The sequence below is a fragment of the Ovis canadensis genome, chromosome 7 (genome assembly GCF_042477335.2).
Source record: "Ovis canadensis isolate MfBH-ARS-UI-01 breed Bighorn chromosome 7, ARS-UI_OviCan_v2, whole genome shotgun sequence".
NCBI classification, from domain to species: domain Eukaryota; kingdom Metazoa; phylum Chordata; class Mammalia; order Artiodactyla; family Bovidae; genus Ovis; species Ovis canadensis.
The window spans coordinates 38,510,704-38,534,522 of NC_091251.1; the positions used below are offsets into that span (position 1 = coordinate 38,510,704).

Sequence of the window (23,819 nt, forward strand, 5' to 3'; positions counted from 1 at the left end):
CTGTATAATCGGCTCCAGTTTCATCCACTTCATTAAAACTGATTCAAATGTATTCTTTTTAATGGCTGAGTAATACTCCATAGTATATATGAACCACAGCTTGCTTATCCATTCGTCTGCTGATGGACATCTAGGTTGCTTCCATGTCCTGGCTATTATAAACAGAGCTGCGATGAACATTGGGGTACACATGTCTCCTTCAATTCTGGTTTCCTCTGTGTGTATGCCCAGCAGTGGGATTGCTGGGTCATAAGGCAGTTCTATTTGTAGTTTTTTAAGGAATCTCCACACTGTTTTCCATTGTGGCTGTACTAGTTTGCATTCCCACCAACAGTGTAAGAGGGTTCCCTTTTAGAGAAGTTTTTAAATACTGACTCACAGACTTTCTACCTGGTATGATACAAATTGGTAACAGACAGTTCATGGACCTGCCCCTCTCTGGACCACTTTTTAGGGAGTACAAATATGAATAAGCCAAAATCCCTGCCTTCAAGAAGCTTAGAGTCTACTTGGTAAGATAGAATTATTATCAGTTCACTATAATACAGGGACAATAAAATAAAAGCTACTAATAGTAAGCCAAAACTGTGTAAATATGGTAAACCTTTAAATAATATTGAAAGTAAATGTGTTCCCATGGGTGGGGCCAGATGAAAGTTTGTAGGCTTGAAAGAGATGGCAGTAGTGATTAGTTCATTGTAACTAGGATTGGATCATATTGGTTTGGAACCCAAATTCAAAGGGTTGAGGTTGAATTCCTTATACTAAGGCTGAACATCTTGTATCTCATGAGTAAAACAGGGCATCAATCCTGGGAGGAAGCAGAGGGTATTAAATGCAGAAAAAATAAGGTGCTAAGAATAGCCCCATATGATGGCCATCAGTTTTCCTGTGTAAAGACATTTTAAGGTCACGAGCATATTAGGTCAGTTCTAATGCTAATGTAGAAATAGGCTTTCATAACTGTAATCCCTTTCCTTCTAATTTATTATTAACATAATTATCATGATTTACATGTTTTCTATTGTCCTCCTTCAGGTAGTAATGCTAACAAAGCTAATGGATGGAGCAAATCAGTCTGTGGTGGCAGAGTTTGTGCTCCTGGGACTTACCAACTCCTGGGAGATCCAGCTACTCCTCTTTGTGTTCTCATCCACATTTTATGTGGCAAGCATGATGGGAAATTCTCTCATTATTCTCACTGTGACTTGTGACCCTCATTTACACTCTCCCATGTACTTTCTGTTGGCCAACCTCTCCTTCATTGACCTGGGAGTTTCTTCTGTCACTTCTCCCAAGATGATTTATGACCTTTTCAGAAAGCATAAAGTCATCTCCTTTAGAGGCTGCATTGCTCAGATCTTCTTCATCCACATCGTTGGTGGTGTGGAGATGATGCTGCTCATAGCCATGGCCTTTGACAGATATGTTGCAATATGTAAGCCTCTCCATTATCTGACCATCATGAACCCTAGAATGTGCATCTCCTTTTTAGTGGCTGCCTGGATAATAGGCTTTACCCACTCCATGGTTCAACTGCCTTTTGTGGTAAACTTACCCTTCTGTGGCCCTAATGTGTTGGACAGCTTTTACTGTGACCTTCCTCGGTTGATCAAACTTGCCTGCATAGACACGTACCAACTAGAGTTCATGGTCATGGCCAACAGTGGGTTCATCTCTATTGGCTCCATCTTCATTCTGATCATTTCCTACGTTGTCATCATTCTCACTGTTCAGAAACACTCTTCAGGTAGTTCATCTAAGGCTCTGTCCACACTTTCAGCTCACATCACTGCAGTAGCTCTGTTCTTTGGTCCTTTGATTTTTATCTATACATGGCCATTTCCTTCCACACACCTGGATAAGTTTTTGGCCATCTTTTATGCAGTTCTCACTCCTTTCCTGAATCCAGTCATTTATACATTCAGGAATCAAGAAATGAAAGTGGCAATGACGAGAGTATGCAGACAGTTAGTGAGTTATAGAAAGATCTCTTTATTGATGCCTGTATTGTAAGGCCCTTGTTAATTAATGATGTTCAGTGCTGATGATCGAACTCAGAGGAAAACTTTTCTTTATCCTACTTTGGTTTCATTATGCACACTGATAGCAAGTCCACTTTGTCTTTCACTTAGGAGGTAGCAAAATTCACTTCTGAAAAGAGAAAAGGAATTACATATGAAGCATTTATATTCAAATATTATAGTAATCTGAGCCTCAGATCCTAAGGAATAATGTTTATGTGTAGTAACTATTAGAAATACAAAACATGGAACACTTTTTTAAGGCTCTAAGAACAGGGAGAACCTGTCTGACTCCTTCTAACAAAGCATGCCTCATGGTCAGGAATTCCTAGCACCCAATAGGAGACGTGCTAAGTGAGGACTAAACTAAGCCTTCCTATTGGATACTGCAGCTTGCCCACATTCTACCCTTCCTTTGGCTCTCTGCCAGGGTTGTGCAAAGATGGCAGAATCTTCAAGAGCAAACACACAGTATCTTTGAGAACAACCATGTATGAGGTCACGTATCTCTCAATAGAAACCAAAGGAACTGTTCTTAGAATACAAAGAGCTGAGAAACACGAGGATTTTCTCTGTGATTAGAATTATGCTGCTCAAACCCATTACATTTTCATGCCTCTTTTCTTCCTATGTCTTCCTCTTTAATTTTCTTCAGCCACTTATGGTCTCTGGGCTAGGAAAAACTTTTCCCCCTTTCCTCTCCTCTCTCTTTTTCTTCCCCTCCCATTATTCCTCTTCCTTTCCCCACTTCCCAGAATTTGCTGCTCTTTTCCCTTTGAATGTCCCTTACTGTTTCCCCTTTAAAATTGCCCTCTTGTAATTATTATAAATTACCTCCTCAATCAGTTTCATGTTTTGAAAGACTGATTGTTTTGGTCCTGGGAGCTGAGCCCTGGAAAGTGAGTGAAAGGAGAATAACTAAATGGCAAGGGTAGGGCTCACTTACAGAAGTTTCTTTCATATTTTCAACTGACCCACAGTAAGGAACACTGTAGATGCTGTAATACATACCACACTCCATCTCCATAAGGAAATTAAAAGAACTTAAAGTTTTACATAATTGTATTTATTTTTTGAAAAATAGTTTTTTCTTCTCTTTCATCTTTTTTCAACTTCTTTTTACAGTCAATTTTTTGGGTAACAGAATCTATGCTAAGAAAATTAAACAATAGATGGATAGTAATATTTACCACTTCTAGTTCAAAGCAGAATGAACACTCTGAGATAAATGTGTTATGTCATTGTGATGGTGAATGTAAAACTCCAGTCTTGATGTAATATGATATTTGGTACTACAGCATTTCTAAGTTTTTTTTAAATAAGTCCATCAAAGCTAAGCTGTGCAAACTTTGTCAGAATTTTAACACGTGATTATTTTGCTTCCAACTCATTACTTGAAATTATATATATATATATATATATATATGTGTATATATATATATATATATATATATATCCTCTTATAAAGGCTTTGGTTATTATACAAAATGAGACAAGCAACTGGATTTTGAACTAGGGAACAACAGGCTTACATTTTCAATGTAAGCTGAAAATGGATCATTCTGGCTGCTTCATGCTTCAGAGCTTCAAGGATACAGTCAGGGAAATTATTAGAAGCCATTGCAATAATTCTAGCAAGAGATGATGCTGACTTAGACCAGAGTGATAAAGGTAGAGATAGTGAGACATGGTACAGTCTTGATAGATTGACATGATGCGTAATGAAATGTCCAGCACTATAGATATCCTTGACCATTTGGAAACTGTGAAATAGTGCACCTCATTACAGAATTTTCATATAAAAATAAACAAAACCCCAAATCTACAAAATTATGAAAGTTACTAATAGGGTAAATACACACTTAGTCACTAACTTTTAAAAAGACTCCAGAATAAAGAGGCATTTGAAGCTTTAAAAAGGAGTCTGAGGGAAATAAAGTGAAGTGATCCCTTACACAATAGCTCAATAGCACAAACAGTGACACGGGATTAACATATTGTCAAGGCCCAGCCCAAGTTTTTGGTATATGATATATATCATTAAAAACATATTAGCCACATATACTACAATAAAGCGCTTCCCTGGTGGCTCAGCTGGTAAAGAATGCGGGAGACCTGGGTTTGATCCCTGGGTTGGGAAGATCCCCTGGAGAAGGAAAAGGCTACCCACTCCAGTACTCTGGCCTGGAGAATCCCATGGACTCTATAGAAGAACATGGGGTCACAAAGAGTCGGACACGACTGAGCAACTTTCACTTTCACTACAATAAATGGCAAATGGTACAAGGAAGTCATTCTCTTTATGTGTTTTATGCATTTGTTCCATGGAGACATCTAGAGCTATGGTAAAATTGTGTATATTTAACTGGAGACCCCAGAAGTAAACATTGAAATATTATAGCCAAGTGTCAGTTGTACCTCTTAAGTTTACTCTGCATCTCTAAGGAGTTAGCCTCTATTTATAGGTATAGAGCCAGGGTGAATTAAACACTGAAGAATATTTACCTCCGGAAGTAAAGAGCTAATAACTGTCACTGCTATACTAGAACAAGTTTTCTGTAACTGAAATCTGATAATTATCTGAAACCTAGGCAAAAGGAAATTGCAAACATTCTTCCCACTTCCACCAAAGCCAATAGGTAAAGAATTCCTATACATATTCAAAGTTTCATAGGACTGAGTGAGGAGAGAGAAAGCATTTAAAATAGTATTCAAATGACTCCATGAAAGATAGAATTAAAAGTACATAAAGAACCATGACATTTCATGAAGACTTTCAAAATGCTCCAAACTAAAATATAAGAGAAAGCTATCAGCAGATGAATGGGTAAGAAAGCTATGGTACATATACACAATGGAGTATTACACAGCCATTAAAAAATACATTTGAATCAGTTCTAATGAGGTGGATGAAACTGGAGCCGATTATACAGAGTGAAGTAAGCCAGAAAGAAAAACACCAATACAGTATACTAACACATATATATGGAATTTAGAAAGATGGTAACAATAACCCTGTATGCGAGACAGCAAAAGAGACACAGATGTATAGAACAGTCTTTTGGACTCTGTGGGAGAGGAGAGGGTGGGATGATTTGGGAGAATGGCATTGAAATATGTATAATATCATATATGAAATGAATCGCCAGTCCAGGCAATGCATGATACTGGGTGCTTGAGGCTGGTGCACTGGGACGACCCAGAGGGATGGTACAGGGAGGGAGGAGGGAGGGGGGTTCAGGATGGGGAACATGTGTATACCTGTGGCGGATTCATGTCAATGTATGGCAAAACAAATACAATATTGTAAAGTAATTAGCCTCCAATTAAAATAAATAAATTTATATTTTTAAAAAAATAAAATAAATAAAGAGAAAGCACACTGGGCTTTCAATGAATGAAATGATGTAAGCAAAGGAAGGACTGATGCTGAAGCTGAAACTCCAATACTTTGGCCACCTGAGGCAAAGAGCTGATTGTTTTGAAAAGACCCTGATGCTGGGAAAGATTGAAGGCTAGAGGAGAAGGGGATGACAGAGGATGAGATGATTGGATGACATCACTGACTCAATGGACATGAGTTTGGGTAAACTCCAGGAGTTGGTGATGGGCAGGGAGGCCTGCCATGCTGCAGTTCATGGGGCCACAAAGAATCGGGCATGATTGAGCGACTGAACTGAACTGAACTGAATGAGTAGAGGCCAGAAATGCTGCTAAACATCCTATAATGCACAGGATAACAGTATAGCCCGCCCCCCAGAACAAAGACTTATTCAGCCCCGTATATGCCAAATTTGAGAAAATATAAATTCTAAATTAAATTCTTCATAAAATTCTAAGTTTCAAAAGTCTGAGTGTTTTATACTATTCTATTCTCCCAGGACACTCACTCTTTGAAAGACACACTATGACAAACCTAGACAGCATATTAAAAAGCAGAGGCATTACTTTGCCAACAAAGGTCCATCTAGTCAAGGGTATGGTTTTTCCAGTAATCATGTATAGATGTGAGAGTTGAACCATAAAGAAACTGAGTGCTGAAGAATTGATGCTTTTGAAATATGGTGTTGAAGAAGACCCTTGAGAGTCCCTTGAACTGCAAAGAGATCAAATTAGTCAATGCTAAACAAAATTAGCTCTGAATATTCATTGGAAGGACTGATGCTGAAGCTGAAGCTTCAATACTTTGGCCACCTGATGCAAAGAACTAACTCATTGGAAAAGACCATGATGCTGGGGAAGATTGAAGGCAGGAGGAGAAGATGACAGATGAGATGGTTGGATGGTATCACTGATTCTATGCACACGAGTTTGAGCAAATTCTGGGAGTTGGTGATGGACAGGGAAGCCTGGTATGCTGCAGTCCATGGGGTCATAATGAGCTGGAGACAACTGAGCGACTGAACTGAACTGAACTGAACTGAACTGATTCTCCCAGGTGTGTGTATATATATACACATCACATCTTTATCCATTCTTCTGTTGATGGACACTTAGGTTGCTTTCATGTCTTATCTACTGTAAATACTGATGATATAAACTTTAGGGTGCATGTATCCTTTTGAATTATGTTTTTCTCCAGATATATGTCTAGGAGTGGGACTGGAGGATCATATGGTAACTCTATTTTTAGTTTCTCAAAGAATCTCCTTACTGTTCTCCACAGCGGCTGTTCCCATTTACAGTCCAATCAACACTAGGAGGCTTTCTTTTTCTCCACACTCTCTTCAGCATTTATCATTTGTAGATTTTTTGATGTTGGCCATTCTGACCACTGTGAGGTAATACCTCATTGTAGTTTTGATTTGCACTTCTCTAATAATTAGCTTTGTGAATATCTTTTCATATGACTTTTGGTCATCTGTATATCTCCTTTGGATAAATGTCTTTTGAGATCTGCTCATTTTTTTAATTGAATTGTTGATATTGAGTTCTATACATTGTTTTATATTTTGAAGATTAATTCCTTATCATTTTCATTGTTTACAAATACGTTCACTCATTTTATAGGCTGTTTTGTTGTTTGCGTTTTTTTTTTATGGTCCCCTTTGCTATGCAGAAGCTTTTAAGTTTTACTAGGTCCCATTTGTTATTTTTGCTTTTATTTCCATTACTCTAGTAGACAAATTCAAAAGGATATTTCTTCAATTTATGTCAAAGTGTTCTGTTTTCCTTTAGGAGTTTTATACTATCTGATCTTACATTTAGGTCTTTAATCCATTTTTAATTTATTTTTGTGAATGATGTTAGAGAATGTTCTGATTTCATCTTTTCCATGTAGCTGTCCAGTTTCCCCAGCACCACCTATTGAAGAGATTGTTTTTCCTCCATTGTATAGTCTTGCCTCTTTTGTTGTAGATTAATTGACCATAAGTGTGTAGGTTTATTTCTGGACTTTCTATCCTATTCCATTGATCTTTATTTCTGACTTTGTGCCAGTACCACACTGTATTGATTACTGTAGCTTTCTAGTACAGTCAGAAGTGAAGGAGTCTGAGTCTTCTAGCTCTGCTTTGCTTTCTCAGGATTGCTTGGTTATTTGGGATCCTTTGTGTTTCCATACAAGGAAACACACAAAAAAATTATTTCCATATAAAATTCTTTAATTCTATGAAAAATGCTATTGGTACTTTGATAGAAATTTCATTAATTCTGTAGATTGCCTTGGGTAGTATTGTCATTTTGACAACATTGGCTCCTCCAATGTAAGAACATGGTATATCTCTCCATCTGTTTATGTAATCTCTGATTTCTTTTATCAGTATCATAGTTTTCAGAGTACAGATTTTTTGCCTCCTTAGGTAGGTTTATTCCTAGGTAACTTTTTTCTTTTCAGTGTGATGGTAAATGAGATTGTTTCCTTAATTTCTTTTTCTGATCTTCCATTATTAGTGTATAGAAATACAACAGATTTCTGTATATTAATTTTGTATCCTGCAACTTTACCAAATTCATTGATGAGCTCTAGTACTTTTCTGGTAGCATATTTTGGATTTTTTATATATAATATCTTGTCATGTGCAAGCAGTGACAATTGTACTTCTTTTCCAATTTTGATTCCTTGTTTTTCTTTTTCTTCCCTGATTGCTGTGGCTAGGATTACCAAAACTATGTTGAATAAAAGTGGTGAGAGTGGATATTCTTGGGTTGTTCTTGATCTCAGAGGAAGTGTTTTCGGCTTTTCACTGTTGAGTGTGATGTTAGCTGTAGATTTGTAGTGTGCTGTGCTGTGCTTAGTCACTCAGTCGTGTCTGACTCTTTGCAACCCCATGGACTGTAGCCCACCAGGCTCCTCTGCCCATGGGGATTCTCCAGGCAAGAATACTGAAGTGGGTTGCCTTGCCCTCCTCCAGGGGATCTTTCCAACCCAGGGATCAAACCCAGATCTCCTACATGCAGATGGATTCTTTATCATCTGAGCCACCAGGGAAGCCCAAGAATACTGGAGTGGGTAGCCTATCCCTTCTCCAGGGGATCTTCCCAACCCAGGAATTGAACCGGGGTCTCCTGCATTGCAGGTGGTTCTTTACCTGCTAAGCTACCAGAGAAGCCCATGGCCTTTATTATGTTTAGGTAAGTTCTCTCCTACCCACTTTCTGGAGAGTTTTTATCTTAAATGAGTGTTGAATTTTATCAAAGGCTTTTCCTGTGTCTCTTGATCATATAGTTTTTATTCTTCAATTTGTTAATGTAGTGTATCACACTGATTGATTTGCAGATATTGAAGAATGGTTGCATCCCTAAAATAAATCCTTCTTGACCATGGTGTATGATCTTTAATGTGTTATGGATTTGGTTTGCTAGCATTTTACTCAGGATTTTTGTGTCTATATTCATCAGTGATATGACCTGTAATTTTCTTTTTTTGTATTATCTTTATCTGGTTTTGGTATCATGGTGTTTGTGGCTTCACAGAATTAGTTTGGAAATGTTCCTTATGCTGCAGCTTTTTGGATAGTTTCAGGAAGATAGGTATTAACTCTTCTTTAAATGTTTCATTAGGGACACAGAAGGAGGAAAATAACAAATTGCTTCTGTAGCTTATCACAGACTTATAGGCCATCCTAGAGTATAGCATGTCATTATCAGAAGTGGTGCTCCAACTACCAGGGTAACTCTATCTCTGCAGGCCGTTCCACAAATCAAGTTAGTTGCTTATAACTGATAGTACATATAAATGGAATGAGTTCCATATGTATACGGGCCCCTTATTATACTTGATTTTCTATCTTCCCCTAGTAAGATACAATGTTGTGCAGATATCATCGAAAGGATAAGGCATTCTGTAAATCTTTAAAAGACTAGGCTGATAAACATGTTGAAGGTGTATTGTTCAGAGTTTGATCAGAGTAGAATCACATGAGTGACTTAGAATAGAGAGTTCTTAAAGGCATTAGACTTTATGCAATGGTGGAGACCATTAAGCAGTATAAGTTCATGGCCATTTAACCTCATGCTGATCCTGAAGCCTGAAGAACCTCTGGAAGGGAAGGAGACAGGAAATGAAGATCAAGATAAACTAGAACCATCTCTGTCTCTCATTGCTTCCAACTTTGATGATGCAGGTGACCTGCTGAGTAAGCTGATGATCTTCATCATAAACATGCTCCTGGCCAGGACTTGGAAGAACTGAGGTGGAAATCCAGTAAGAGCTAGAGGAGCTACAGGCCCAAGTTGTTGTCCCACACCAGCAAGGTGAGCCAGCCCCATGCGCGATCTGTAACAGTACTTTACCTTTCATGGCCTTCAGAACAAAAATGGCTACTACTTCACTTCCTTCTTCCAAATCCCAAACTTTCCTTGTGGTGAACCCTAATGTGGGAGCATACATGGAAGGAAATTCTGGAAACATAGTTCTGGTTTAGCTGAATTGACACAGTATGAAGCCATGATAGCAGACTACTAATGCAAATTCATTGTGAAATATGTATCTATTCTTCCTAGGATAAATCACTGCCTCTTCCATGATAAAAGAGGTCCAATGTAATCAATGTATCGCCAAGTATCTAGCTATTTTCCCCAGGAAATGATGCTAATTGGTTTCCTCCATTGGCAGGCTGGGATTCTGTTATGAGCGTACACAGATCAGCTTTGTTAAGGGGAAGTCTGTGGTATTCAGCACTTGCACAGCTTCCATCCCTGTTACCACGGCTGCTTTGCACGTGTGCAACTGATCAAGTCTTGGAATGGCTAAGGGCAGGAGCTGACTGAAATTCACCAAATGGCTGTCTAGTCCATTTAGATTACCAGCCAGGATTACCAGGACTAGCAATAACAGAGAGGCATTACTGCCCCTAAAGCTGAGGGGCAATGAGAGGTACAGGACCATAACTCAGAGAAAGAGCCACAGCAACAGGAGGCCACCAGTGATAGAGCTTTGGTGGAGAAATGCAGTAATTGCCAAAAAAAAAAAAAAAAACCCTCAGAAGGAAGGAAGGTAAGGGACTTATTATCATTATCACTTTATTCTCCTCCACCTTCCTGCAACAGCTTCCAATAGCTTCACCTAAGCAGAAACCAGAGGGCAAGAGCCTTTGGTTGACCCATCCACAAAGTTCAGTTTTACAGAGCATAGTGGACACAATGAAAATTATATATAAGAAGGTAATTAAAGAACTACCATCAAAACAGTTTAACATTGTCTTATTAATGGATATTTGAGTTTGTCCAAAATTTGCTTCACAAGGTGCTAACAAATATTTTCACATGTGTTATACAAGTGTGCAAGTGCTTCCAGGGTCTACAAAATGAGATGTGGCATTTCTAGGATATACTGTCAATACAGTTTTATTTTTCATATATACTATTAAATAGTATCATGAGCACATGGAATTCTCATGACCACATGGAATTCCCATGACTATAACAGTGTAATTGGTCAACAGAAGGAATATATTCAGTTATTTAGTCATATGAGATACTTTCCAATTAGAACAAAGGGTAAATTACATTACCAAATGGACATAGCTTATTGATGCTTTCCTCTCTGCTGTGTTAATAATGGACTCACGACCAGTAAGGACTCTACCTACCAGATTAGAAGGGCACTGGATGTCATCATCTAGGGCTTATATCCCTTAAAAACCCAAGAATACCTCACTAACACCTAAAACATTTGGTAGTTCTCTTAGGATAATGAAGACGTATTTGCCATCAGTTGAGAGGTAATAGAGATTTTGGTTTGTTAGTTGACCTTTATTTTTCAACCTATTTGCCTGTTTCCTTTTTTATCTATTTGTCTTATTTCCATTGGAAATAGAAGAGAAATTTGATTAGAGATTCAATATGAGATTTCATGTATCCACCTATACTTTTAATTTTAATTTCTTTGTATATCTAAGTCTTGACCTATAGCTGAAATTCCAGAACTGAGCCTAGTAGTTTTATGTGTGACTATGCTTAAAGAATTGAGGAGTTTTTATCCTTCACTGTATAAGTATGAAGTATTTTCCTACTTCAAGGATTTGTTAGTAAATAAAATAAAGCCTCTTAAAGAAATTCTGTTAGTATTGCTTTATGGAGATTAAGTACTATTTTGAATCTAATATTCCCCAAATTTCCCCCAAACGAGGAAAACTGAATTTTTACTGTTTTATATATGCCATCTTTTTCAGGAAAAAAAATTCTCAAAGAAATTATGACTCAGAGCATTTTTATATGAGAATCCAAATTCAAATAATCAAAATAAATTCTTATACAACTCAGGTAGGTTTAATAATTTTTTTAATAACATAGGTATGCATCCTCTCTCTGATCTTATCAAAATGGTATATAAAACAAGGATTTAAAATTCTGGAAAATGTAAAATCATTTATTAATCAGTTAGAATTCTAATTCTGACAGATTTAGAATGAGTCCACTGGAATATAACCTCTATGATTCTTACTTGTTTAAAATTTGGGTTTAGTTTTAATAAAGTAATTAGTGGATCTTTTCTGGGTAATTTTTAAATAAGATTAAGTACTGAATCATTGGTCATGGTGAGGGTGTGTATATGTGTGTGTGTGACATACCTTTCTAGAGCACTCATTTCTTCGGTTCATGTTAGCAAATGTGTTCACTTTTGCTACTTAAAAATAATGTTTGCTACCTTTAAAAAAGGTGTAAGTAAATAAAATGTTTGTGGCCCTTGGGGGTTATATTTACAGTGTTCCTGGGCTTTGTTAGTTAATAAATAATTATAAATAACAGAAGATTCTCAATTTTCCACCTTTAAGTTGACAAAGACTCTGTTCTTGACCAAACTTTATTCAGACTCTTCTGAGCCCTCTTCTCCACTAGATCTCAACCTGAGGCACACCCTTGATGGGCTTGCATAGCCCAGTTATAGCAAGAATCCTGCTAAATTATTATAGAAGAAATTCCCTAGCCTCGACACCTAATAAAATTTCTAAACCTCTATTCTTGATATCTGATCATCCTTTCCTGCCCTCAGTAAGCACCTGTAAAGTCAGTTTAGCAAGAATTCTTCATATCTTTAGGTACTTCCATTCACTGCCATGCTCCCTGCCTCCAACTGCTTCTCTTCGGCAGTAAATTCCCACTTGTTTTAATTGTATTGGAAATTGACCTCATTTCTTTTTATATCATTTTATTCATTTATTTTTGGCTGTGCAGGGTCTTCGTTGCTGCACGGGCTTGTTGCAGGTTGCAGCAAGTGGGAGCTACTGTCTAGTTGCAGTGCCTGGGCTTCTCATTGCAGTGGCTTCTCCTGTTGCAGATCATGGGTTCTATGGCATTCGGGCTTCAGTAGTTGAGGCACAAGGGCTCAGTGGTTGCAGCTCGTGGGCTCTAGAGCACAGATTCAATAGTTGTGGTGCGTGGGCTTAGTTGCTTTGCAGCATGTGGGATATTCCCGACCAGGGATGGAACCCATGTTCCCTTCATTGACAGGTAGATTTTTCACCACTGAGCCACCAAGGAAGCCTGGGAATTGACCACACTTCCATACCAAGATCTCTTTTTCCATATTGCAGTAGTTTCTGAATAAAATCAGTTTTTGCCAAACTAAAAATAGAGCTACCATATGATCCAACAGTCCCACTCCTGGGCATATATCTAAAAAAAAGATGAAAACTTTAGTTTAAAAAGGTACACTTACCTCAATGTTCACAGCAATAGTATGTACAATAGCCAAGACACGGAAGCACCCTAAATGCCCATCAATGGATGAATGGATAAAGAAGATATGATGTATATATATATATATATATATATATATATATATATATATATATATATACAATGAAGTATTATTCATCCATTAAAATGAATGAAATAATTCCATTTGCAGCAACATGGATGGACCTGGAGACTTTCATACTAAGTGAAGTAAGTTAGAGAAAGACAAATATCATATGCTATCACTTATGAAATCTTAAAATATGATATAAATGAACTTACTTACAAAATTCATTTCTTTTTCACAGACATAGAAAGCAAACATGGCTATCAAAGGGGAAAGAGTTTGAGGTTAACATATACATGTGGACAGAGGTGCCTGGCGGGCTGTGGTCCATGGGGTCATGAAGAATCAGTTGTGACTGAGCAAGCACACGCACACTCCTATATATATATAATAGATAAACTACAAGGACCTACTTACTGTATAGCAAAGGGAACTGTATTCAATATCTTGTAATAACTTGTAATGGAAAAGAACCTGAAAAAGAATATATATACATACACGCATACACACACACACACAAACTGAAGTCACTTTGCTGTATACCTGAAACTAACACAACATTGTAAATCAACTATAAGTTCTTTTTAATTTAAAAATATCAGTTTTTTCCACTTAAACTATTGCCATTCTTTTTTTTAACAGTCCCATCTGTGAAATAAATGTTAATTACTTTAGCTAAAATCATAAAATGGATGATTGAAACTGTATTAGAAGTAATTATAGTCCCTCAAAATATGAGTAGCAATGCAACATAATAGGATCTGGTTTTGTTCATCAAGGAAAATAAAAGGACAAATTTATCCTATGATAAAATGTCTGCTTATTCCAAAGTCTGAAATAGGATATTAAAAGACAAAATACAATGCAGATTGAAGTTTCGAGAAGTAAATTGTTTGCCTTGGTCATATATACATACATATGAATATAAATATAAATTAAACTATATAATATTTAAATAATGATACTAAAAAGAAAAAATGATACATGTTAATATTTTCGCAAAGTTTGCATAGTTCATAGTTTTTGATAGGTTTGTTTTTTTTAACTTAGGAATGCTTTACCACCAAATACTGTATTGAATGAAGACTCAGTTCAGTTCAGTTCAATCGCTCAGTCATGTCTGGCTCTTTGTGACCCCATGAACTGCAGCCCACCAGGCCTCCCTGCCCATCACCAACTCCCGGAGTTCACTCAGATTCATGTCCATCAAGTCGGTGATGCCATCCAGCCATCTCATCCTCTGTCATCCCCTTCACCTCCTGACCCCAATCCCTCCCAGCATCAGGGTCTTTTCCAATGAGTCAACTCTTCGCATGAGGTGGCCAAAGTACTGGAGTTTCAGCTTTAGCATCAGCCCTTCCAATGAACACCCAGGACTGATCTCCTTTAGAATGGACTGGTTGGATCTCCTTGCAGTCCAAGGTACTCTCAAGAGTCTTCTCCAACACCACAGTTCAAAAGCATCAATTCTTCGGCACTCAGCTTTCTTCACAGACCAACTCTCAGATCCATACATGACCACTGGAAAAACCATAGCCTTGACTAGACAGACCTTTGTTGGCAAAGTAATGGCTCTGCTTTTGAATATGCTATCTAAGTTGGTCATAACTTTCCTTCCTAGAATTTGGATTTCCCTGTTAGAATGACATGACAAATTTATATTGATGTATTTGTTCTGCTCCTGACTAAAAGAACTAAATGTTATTTTTATGTGTAATTTTCCTACTTAGAGATTCTTTAGCTTAAAAAAGTAATTTTTTGCACCTTATGCTGACTTTACATACTCCATGAAAGGTATAGTTAATTACTTATGAAAAGTTAATGTTTGTGCTATTATGTATTTTCAATATTAATATATTTGCACTCATTAACAGGTAGTTGTCCTACAATTGTTTCTGTTTTCAGCTATCTATACTACTTATACTACTGTTGTGGCTTGATTTGGGTCCACCAAACAGACATGTCAAAATTTTAAACCCTGATATCTATGAATATGGACATACTTGGAAATAGGGTGTTTGCAGATATATTCAAGGTAAATAGAAGTTATCCCAAATTAGGGTAGATTAGGAGATACTTCTCCCTGTTCTGAAGGCCTTAAAGAAATCTTCCCTCTTAGGTATTTCTAAAAATTACTTCTTATAAACATTATTCCTTAAGAATTTAGGTTCAAGGTTTCTGTATACTTTGATTTTAAATACTCTATATGTAAGTCTCTTTTCAAAGGTGAATGTCTCTGCTTCCTAAGTAAAAGACAAAATGGACTCAATATCTTTCTGTAATCAAATCAAAGACAAACAAGATTCTTTCTGACTGTGACCATCAACACTGAACATTAGTAATCAAGAGCTCTTCACAATACAGTGAAGAAATCGCTCATCACTTTAGAGATCTCCTGTAATTCACTAGCTGTTTGCATACTCTCCTCATTGCAACCCTCATTTCATGATTCCTGAATGTGTAAATAACAGGATTCAGGAAAGGAGTGAGAACTGCATCAAATATAGCCAGAAACTTATCCAGGTGTGTGGAGGAAAATGGCCATATATAAAAAAACATCAAAGGACCAAAGAACAAGACTACTACAGTGATGTGAGCTGAAAGTGTGGACAGAGCCTTGGATGAACCCACTGAAGACTGTTTCTGAACAGTGAGAATGATGATAATGTAGGAAATGATCAGAATGAAGAAGGAGCCAACAGAGATGAATCCACTGTTGGCCGTGACCATGAATTCTAGCTGGTACGTATCTATGCAGGCAAGTTTGATCAACTGAGGAAGGTCACAGTAAAAGCTGTCCAACACATTTGGGCCGCAGAAGGGTAAGTTTACCACGCAAGCCAGTTGAACCATGGAGTGGATAAGGCCAATAATCCAGGCAGCCACTATAAAGAAGACACACATCCTTGGGCTCATGATGGTCAGATAGTGGAGAGGCTTACATATGGCAACATATCTGTCAAAGGCCATGGCAATGAGCAGCACCACCTCCACCCCACCAATGATGTGGATGAAGAAGATCTGAGTGATGCAGCCACTAAAAGAAATGACTTTATGCTTTCTGAAAAGGTCATAAATCATCTTGGGAGAAAAGATAGTAGAAAATCCCAGGTCAATGAAGGAGAGGTTGGCCAACAGAAAGTACATGGAGGAGTGTAAGTGAGGGTCAGCAATAACGGTGAGCATAATGAGCAAGTTTCCCATTGTGCTTGCTATGTAAAAACTAGAGGAGAACACAAAGAGGAGAAGTTGAATCTCCCAGGAATTGGTGAGTCCCAGGAACACAAACTCTGACACCATAGACTGATTTGTTCCATACATTGACTTTGTAGGTTTGGCTACCTGAAGGACAACAGAAAAATGTAAATTATGATGATTATGTTAATAAACTAGAAGAGAAACCAAAGTTATGCAAGCCTATTTCTACTCTTGCATGAAAATTACCTCACAGCCTTTGCAGTGTGATCACACAGAAAAATTAGTTGCTGTCTTGTGGAGCTATTCTCGACCACAAAGTTGGCTTTCCATTTAATACTTTCATTTTCCTTTCCGGGTGACTGCTCTGATATTACTCCTGAAATACACGATGGTCAACAAGAGTAACAGGAATTCAACCCCAAAGCTTTTGACTTTGGATTTTAAATTAATATGACCTACCTCAGTCATATAGAACTAATCACTATTGCAATCTCTCAGGAAGTTACCTTCCTCTGGCCCTTCCTGTGGGAACATTTCATCTTCAGTGTTACTCAGATGCTTACCACATCTACAAATTCTTGTTTTATTATTACTAGCCATTTATTTTACTAACCTGTGTATTATATTGAACTAAGTACAGTTCTAACTCACCAAGGGGATTGTAAACTTGAAGGCATAGATTATGACCATTCATATCTGAACTCCTTGAAGCAATGAAAAAGTGGCCCACACAGAGAGGCACAAGTCTGTGAAGTGTCTGTTACCAGTTTGTGTCATATTTTGTGGAGGGTCTGTGATTGAATATTTAGAAACTTCTCTAGCAGCTTGACATTACAGTGGCACTAAAGTTTCTGTTTTGATATTTTATCAAAATAATAGTCTATGTAAGAGTATAAATTAAAAATAAACTTATCCTTTGGTGCAAGTAATTTGAGAAACACTGCTTTAAGGTACTTACACATGATTTGAAAAGCTTAGAATTATGAAATTCATAATGTGATGAAAGGTCTTCCCTGGTGTGAAGTCACTTCAGTCATGTCCAACCCTTTGGACCCCATGGAATGTAGCTGCTGGGCTCCTCTGTCCATGGCATTTTCCAGGCAAAAATACTGGAGTGGGTAGTCATGCTCTCCTCCAGAGGATCTTTCCAAACCAGGGATTGAACTCCCATCTTCTGCAGCTCCTGCATTGCATGTGGATTCCTTACCACTGAGCCACAGGCTTTTTGAAGCCGCAGTGGTAAAGAATCCATCTGCCAAGCAGGAGAAGCAGGTTTGATCCCTGGTTTGGTAAGATTCCCTGGAGATGGAAATGGCACCCACTCCACTGTTCTTGCCTGGCAAATCCCATGGACAGAGGAGCCTGGTGCATTACAGCCTTTTGGGTCACAAATGGAATTTATTATCTATTCAATTTCTCCTTTCCTAATTTATTATTTACTCAATTTCTCCATTCCATCTGGACCGCAAGCCCCATAAAATTAAGTACCAAAACTTCTTCTTCAACCCAGTGTATCAAAAATTAAAATCACAAGAAATTTTTGTTGAAAGGGTAAATAATATGTACAGTTGACACTCATACAACCTGTTTTTGAAGAGTCAAAGTCTCCATAAATGTGATTTTTGCAATAGATATATGAAGATGCAAAAATTTACATGTAGAACATGTATTAATAGCATGGCTTGTATTGAAGTGGATAGCCTATCCTTATATAGATATTATGTGAGTAATATTGAATATAAAATTATTCATTTGTTAGTTTTATTACTCTTTTATAAGTGCTTCCAGAAAATAACTTTACCAGGCAATATGCCTCTCTATCTCTCTCAACTGGAGAAACTGCAAACTGCCTATAGTCACTGGTAACTGGGCTTTTTAAAAATACAGCAATGTTTCCAATACTGTTATGACTATGACTGCAATACTATATGCCATTAAAATTTTATAATGATTTATTCACTATTATATAGGCAGGGCTGCCATGAAGAAATTGCATCAACTACTCAAAGCTACCATAAAGCAATTATATTGTTGCTTCTTTGTTAACAGTACATTAATTGTTATGACTGTAATTAAATATGAATTTCTTTTCCCATTATCTTTTCATTTTGATGTCTAGAAGGCTGAGCGCCAAAGAATTGATGCTTTTGAACTGTGGTGTTGGAGAAGACTCTGGAGAGTCCTTGGACTGTAAGGAGATCCAACCAGTCCATTCTGAAGGAGATCAACCCTGGGATTTCTTTGGAAGGAATGATGCTAAAGCTGAAACTCCAGTACTTTGGCCACCTCATGCGAAGAGTTGACTCATTGAAAAAGACTGTGAAGCTGGGAGGGATTGGGGGCAGGAGGAGAAGGGGACGACCGAGGATGAGATGGCTGGATGGCATCACGGACTCGATGGACGTGAGTCTGAGTGAACTCCGGGAGTTGGTGATGGACAGGGAGGCCTGGCGTGCTGTGATTCATGGGGTTGCAAATAGTTGGACACAACTGAGCAACAAAATGAACTGAACTGAACTGATAAAATCCACAATATATGGTATCCCCTAAGACATGTAGATATAGTCGTTGACAGATGATTTATCTTGTAAACAGATGATACAAAGTTATAGCACTGTAGACAGACTTTCTTTTCCTTATGATTTTCTTAAAAATATTTTCTTTCTTAGAGCTTACTATATTGTAAGAATATAGCATATATTACACATAAATACAAACTATGTGTTCATCCATTGTTTATATTTTTGGTAAGCCTTCCAGTGAATAATGGGCTATTAGTACTTAAGTTCGGGGGGGGACAAAAATTATACCTATATTTTCCACTGTCCAGGATGTTGGTGGCCCTACCCCCAAGTTTTTTAAAAGATCAACTTCAGGGCTGATCTCCTTAAGAAAGGACTGGTTGGATCTCCTTGCAGTCCAAGGAACTCTCAAGAGTCTTCTCCAACACCACAGTTCAAAAGCATCAATTCTTCGGCACTCAGCTTTCTTTAGACTCCAACTCTCACATCCATACATGACTACTGGAAAAACCATAGCCTTGACTAGACAGACCTTTGTTGGAAAAGTAATGTCTTTGCTTTTGAATATGCTATCTAGAAATAGTCAAAAGTAAATTTTACCTACATATAATAAAAAGCGAGCGAGAGAGAAATATCCAACCAAATATCAGAGAATATAAAGATTCATAGTTTGATTTGTGATCCAATGGACTGTGGCCCTCCATGCTCCTCTGTCCATGGGATTCTAAAAACGAGGATTCTGCAGTGGGTTGCCAGTTCCTTCTGCGGGGGAGAAGTGCTTCCCGACCCAGGGGTCTAACCTGCCTATTCTGTGTCACCTGCATTGCAGGCAGATTCTTTACACAGAGTCCCCAGGGAAGCCCCACTTCTCCTCTACCTACCAATTAAACCGGTAGTTTTTGTTATCTGGTATTAATAGTCATCTGTGAAGTGGTATTCTGTTCAAAAACTCATGTGTCATGTCATAGATCTTTCTTTCTTTTCTTTTTTTTTCTCTAGAGCTTTTTCACCTTGCAAAACTGAACCTCTGTATCTATTAAACAACTTCCCATTTCTTCCTCCCTGGAAACCACAATCCTATGTTGTCTCTGTGAGCTTGACTACTTTAGACAGAAATTTGTTTTTTTGTTGTTGTGGTTTCATGTCTACATGAAGTTCTAGCTTCAGAGTTATCAGTTTCTCAAGAGCTTTTTTTGGAATGCTAATATGCTACTGATTATTTGATGCTTTTATTTTGCCTATGGTAAATAGTTAAGCACATTGTACAATATTAACAGCAAAGCATTATACACATACAACATCAAGTTATGGCAATTTGATCTCTATTAAAACATTTAAGCCTCAAAAAAAAAACTCATAGTTTGAAGTGGGTATCTTTTGACTATTGCCTTGAGCTCAGGGATTCTAGATGGAGACACCAGGATATAATGTCTATTCACCTAGAAGTCATCAAATACCTACAATCAATCTCCTGATTGATTCTGAAACCACATTCTCTTACAAGCTGGTTTTGCTCAAAAGAATAAGCTTGTTAGGCTATTTTTCTCAACACTTAATTATAACCATTTCTTTTAGTTAATCAAGTGTTCATGATGTGAAAGAAGAGGTCTAGCTCTTTGTCTTTTATGGTGATTAATTCATTGCCTTGGCCCATATAGAACTGATCAATCTTCCAGAAACAGATTCCCAGACATTTAACTTTATAGATGAGAAAAATATTGGTAGCCAGTGTTCCAAGTAATAGAATTATTAATCTGAATGAGGCCGATAGATATACCTTGGTTTTGAAAATCTAAACTGTCATCTATATAAATTTCCTTCTCAATCTAAAAATATTGAGACATTGTAACTCCCATCAGCTAAAATGTCCAGCAATTTATCTTTCAAACTGCCATAAATTCTTCTCCACATCCAAATAAAAATCTACCTTCTCTAATTTAAGACCACTTCTTTTACTTTTTATGACTACATGCAATATAAATAATTTTTGTGTCCTTTTGAATTAACTTTCTCGATACATAAACCCAGCAAACTATATCACCACTTATATTTCTAAGACTCAATCCCTTTTATATTTCCTCTTAGGATTACTTTACCCCCTATCTTTCACTTCCCCAAAAAAATTCACTTTTGTCAGCTTTCTCTAAAATTTTCTACTTTCTATCTATAGTCTAGGGACAACATTAAAAAATTATAAAATATTAAAGCACATGTGAGAGCAGGAGAACCAATTTGCTCTCTTGGTAGTTTTCATATCACTTGTATATTTCCCACATCAAAACTTAAAGTGACATAGTTGGAAATAATTTATTCAGCTTTGGGGCTTTGGGTTTCTCTTATATTTGTGTATCAGTTACACTCTTTTCCAGCTTGAAAATTTTGCATGTACTAAATGAATTTGTTTCTCTTTTCACAGAAGAGAATCAGTTTATACTTTATCTCTTTTGAAAAATGAATGGAGATAATAAGAACCCTTGGTTTCTTAGTTTCATGTGTCACCAATTTTCCTTACCTGTTTATCAAATTGCAGAGGTTGAGAATCACTCATGTAATTATCACTAACAACAGAATGCTTACCCCAAACATTATAAAGTCATTTCACTTTTCCTAATGTCTTTCACTGTACTCTGGCACTGTGTGATTCTAGTTAAATTCAAGGTCAGTTTACCTTATTCAATATGCCAATACCCTTTTCACAATTATGCTTCACTAATGGTCAATTAGGACTGATGCTAAAGCTGAAGCTCCAATACTTTGGCCACCTGATGCAAAGAACTGACTCACCGGGAAAGACCCTGATGCTGGGAAAGACTAGGAGAAGGCAATGGCACCCCACTCCAGTACTCTTGCCTGGAAAATCCCATGGATGGAGGAGCCTGGTAGGCTGCAGTCCATGGGGTCACTGAGTCGGACATGACTAAGCGACTTAGCAGCAGCAGCAGCAGCTGGGAAAGATTGAAGGCAGGAGGAGAAGGGGATGACTGAGGATGAGATGGTTGGATGACATCACCGACTTGATGGATAAGAGTTTGAGCCAGCTCGGGGGGTTGGTGACGGACAGGAAAGCCTGGTGTGCTGCAGTTCATGGGGTCGCAGAGAGTCGGACACGATGGAGCCACTCAACTGAGCTGAATGGTCAATTTGTTACCCCCAGACACTAGCTACCCTGCTTTATGATACCACTCATGAACCTAAAGATGTGGCTCATGTCCGTAGCAGTTCCAAAACAGTATCATGTATAACATTATAGCTACTTGCCTTAATGTTAAATTTATTCTAAATCTTATATTTTACCTGTACAAAGAAAAGAGTCCTCATAGAGTCTTAGATTTTCTTGTGCTAACAAAAAATTCCATAATATCTTGCCACATGTGGTAAAAGAAGGTTATTAACAGCTCTAGGGGACAATAACCAAGTGATACTGCAAAGATCAGAATTTAGAAGGAGTTCATGGGTCAAGGGACTTTACCCCAAAGGGACCTATTTGGGTGGACCAGAACAAAGGTCCTAAAGACTCAAAATAAGACACTAGAGGAAATTCCCTGGTGGTCCAGGAAATTGGCATTAGGACTTGGCATTTTCATTGCTGTGGCCCCAGGTTCAATCCCTGGTCAGGGAACTAAGATCCCACAAGCCATGCAGTGCAGCCAAAAAAAGACACTAGAGACAAAGAGGAAACAGCACATTTACATTTATCAACGCTGAAGGATAGAACACACTGTACTCAAGATTTTGTTTCTTTGATTTATAATCTTCAAATGTTACAATAAATGGCTTATGAGCTTTCATTTTCAGTGTTTCCCTAGTTCCCACAATTGTCAGAGGCAAGCCCTTTTCCATTTACTGATTCAGCGATATGAAGAGCTCAAAGTTTTCAGAGGCCAGTCTTAGCTATGTTCCCTTTGGAATATTCTTCCCTGGGGCGCTAGGACCTCTGAACCTAGTAAATCAAAGTTCACAATAATAAAAAGCATCTTCATCTTCAGTTGCTCAGCGGTGTCTGACTCTTTGTGACCTCATGGAATTTGTCCACCAGGCTCCTCTGTCCATGGGATTTCACAGGCAAGAATACTAGAGTGGGTTGCCATTTCCTTCTCGAATAAAAAACATAAATTCCCATAATAAATAGTTCGGTCCTATTGTTAAAGTGACTTTTTACCCCTGGGATTCATATATGCTAGCTACAGGCAGAGGACAATAGAGCAGCCACTGGTTTAAGTTATTTTCTGCATCAAATAGGCAGCCTCATAAACTTTTAAGCTGTTCACCTCCCATTTGACAAACAATCTGACCATTCATCATGTCATTCCTCCACTATATCCATGAGATGTTTCTCGGTTATTGAGTGTGAGTAAGTCTAGTGAATTCTAGGGGCATAAGCCTGTCGTGACACTTCACTTTTCTAAAAAATGTCTCCAGAGCCAAAGTTGCATAGGAATAGATAAGGCCAAAAATGTTCTGTTAGTCCATAATGGTAGTACTAGCAGAAGCACTTTGGTTGGGAAAGAAAAATCAGTACCCAGAACAAATTTATATCCCTATGAAGACAAGTCCGTAATCCTTCCAGAACAGGTGGATGGCGAGTATACTGAAAGCATGGTGAAGTGTGGCACTATCCATTGTGCTCAGGCTTTACTTCCGCATTACAAACTTGCACAGTCAGTCATGATGGTAGTCAGATCACCCGTAGTAAGGGGAAACTCATTTTGCTGTGTCTATGTAAAGACTTCAACTATGTTTCTATGGCCACACTTTAGAATCCATTAAGAATGAACAGTATAAGGTATCAGTGAAGCAGTACTATCCTAAGGAAAGCGGCTTATTTACATCACAGAGGCAAGTTACCTTGTTCCTGTATAGTGAATAATCTCTAATGGACTTTTACAT

The 23,819-nt window shown here is 37.7% G+C and overlaps 2 protein-coding genes across 2 annotated transcripts; one reads left to right on the forward strand and one right to left on the reverse strand.

Annotated features, from left to right (window-relative positions):
• Positions 1-1,059: 1,059 nt before the first annotated feature.
• LOC138444208 (olfactory receptor 4F3/4F16/4F29-like) lies at positions 1,060-4,667 on the forward strand. Its single transcript, XM_069597506.1, has 2 exons — positions 1,060-1,957; positions 4,585-4,667. The coding sequence occupies exons 1-2, from the start codon at positions 1,060-1,062 to the stop codon at positions 4,665-4,667; spliced, it is 981 nt and encodes a 326-aa protein (XP_069453607.1).
• Positions 4,668-15,591: 10,924 nt separating this feature from the next.
• On the reverse strand, positions 15,592-16,533 carry LOC138444147 (olfactory receptor 4F3/4F16/4F29-like). Its single transcript, XM_069597473.1, has one exon. The coding sequence runs from the start codon at positions 16,531-16,533 to the stop codon at positions 15,592-15,594; it is 942 nt and encodes a 313-aa protein (XP_069453574.1).
• Between the last annotated feature and the right edge of the window lie 7,286 nt (positions 16,534-23,819).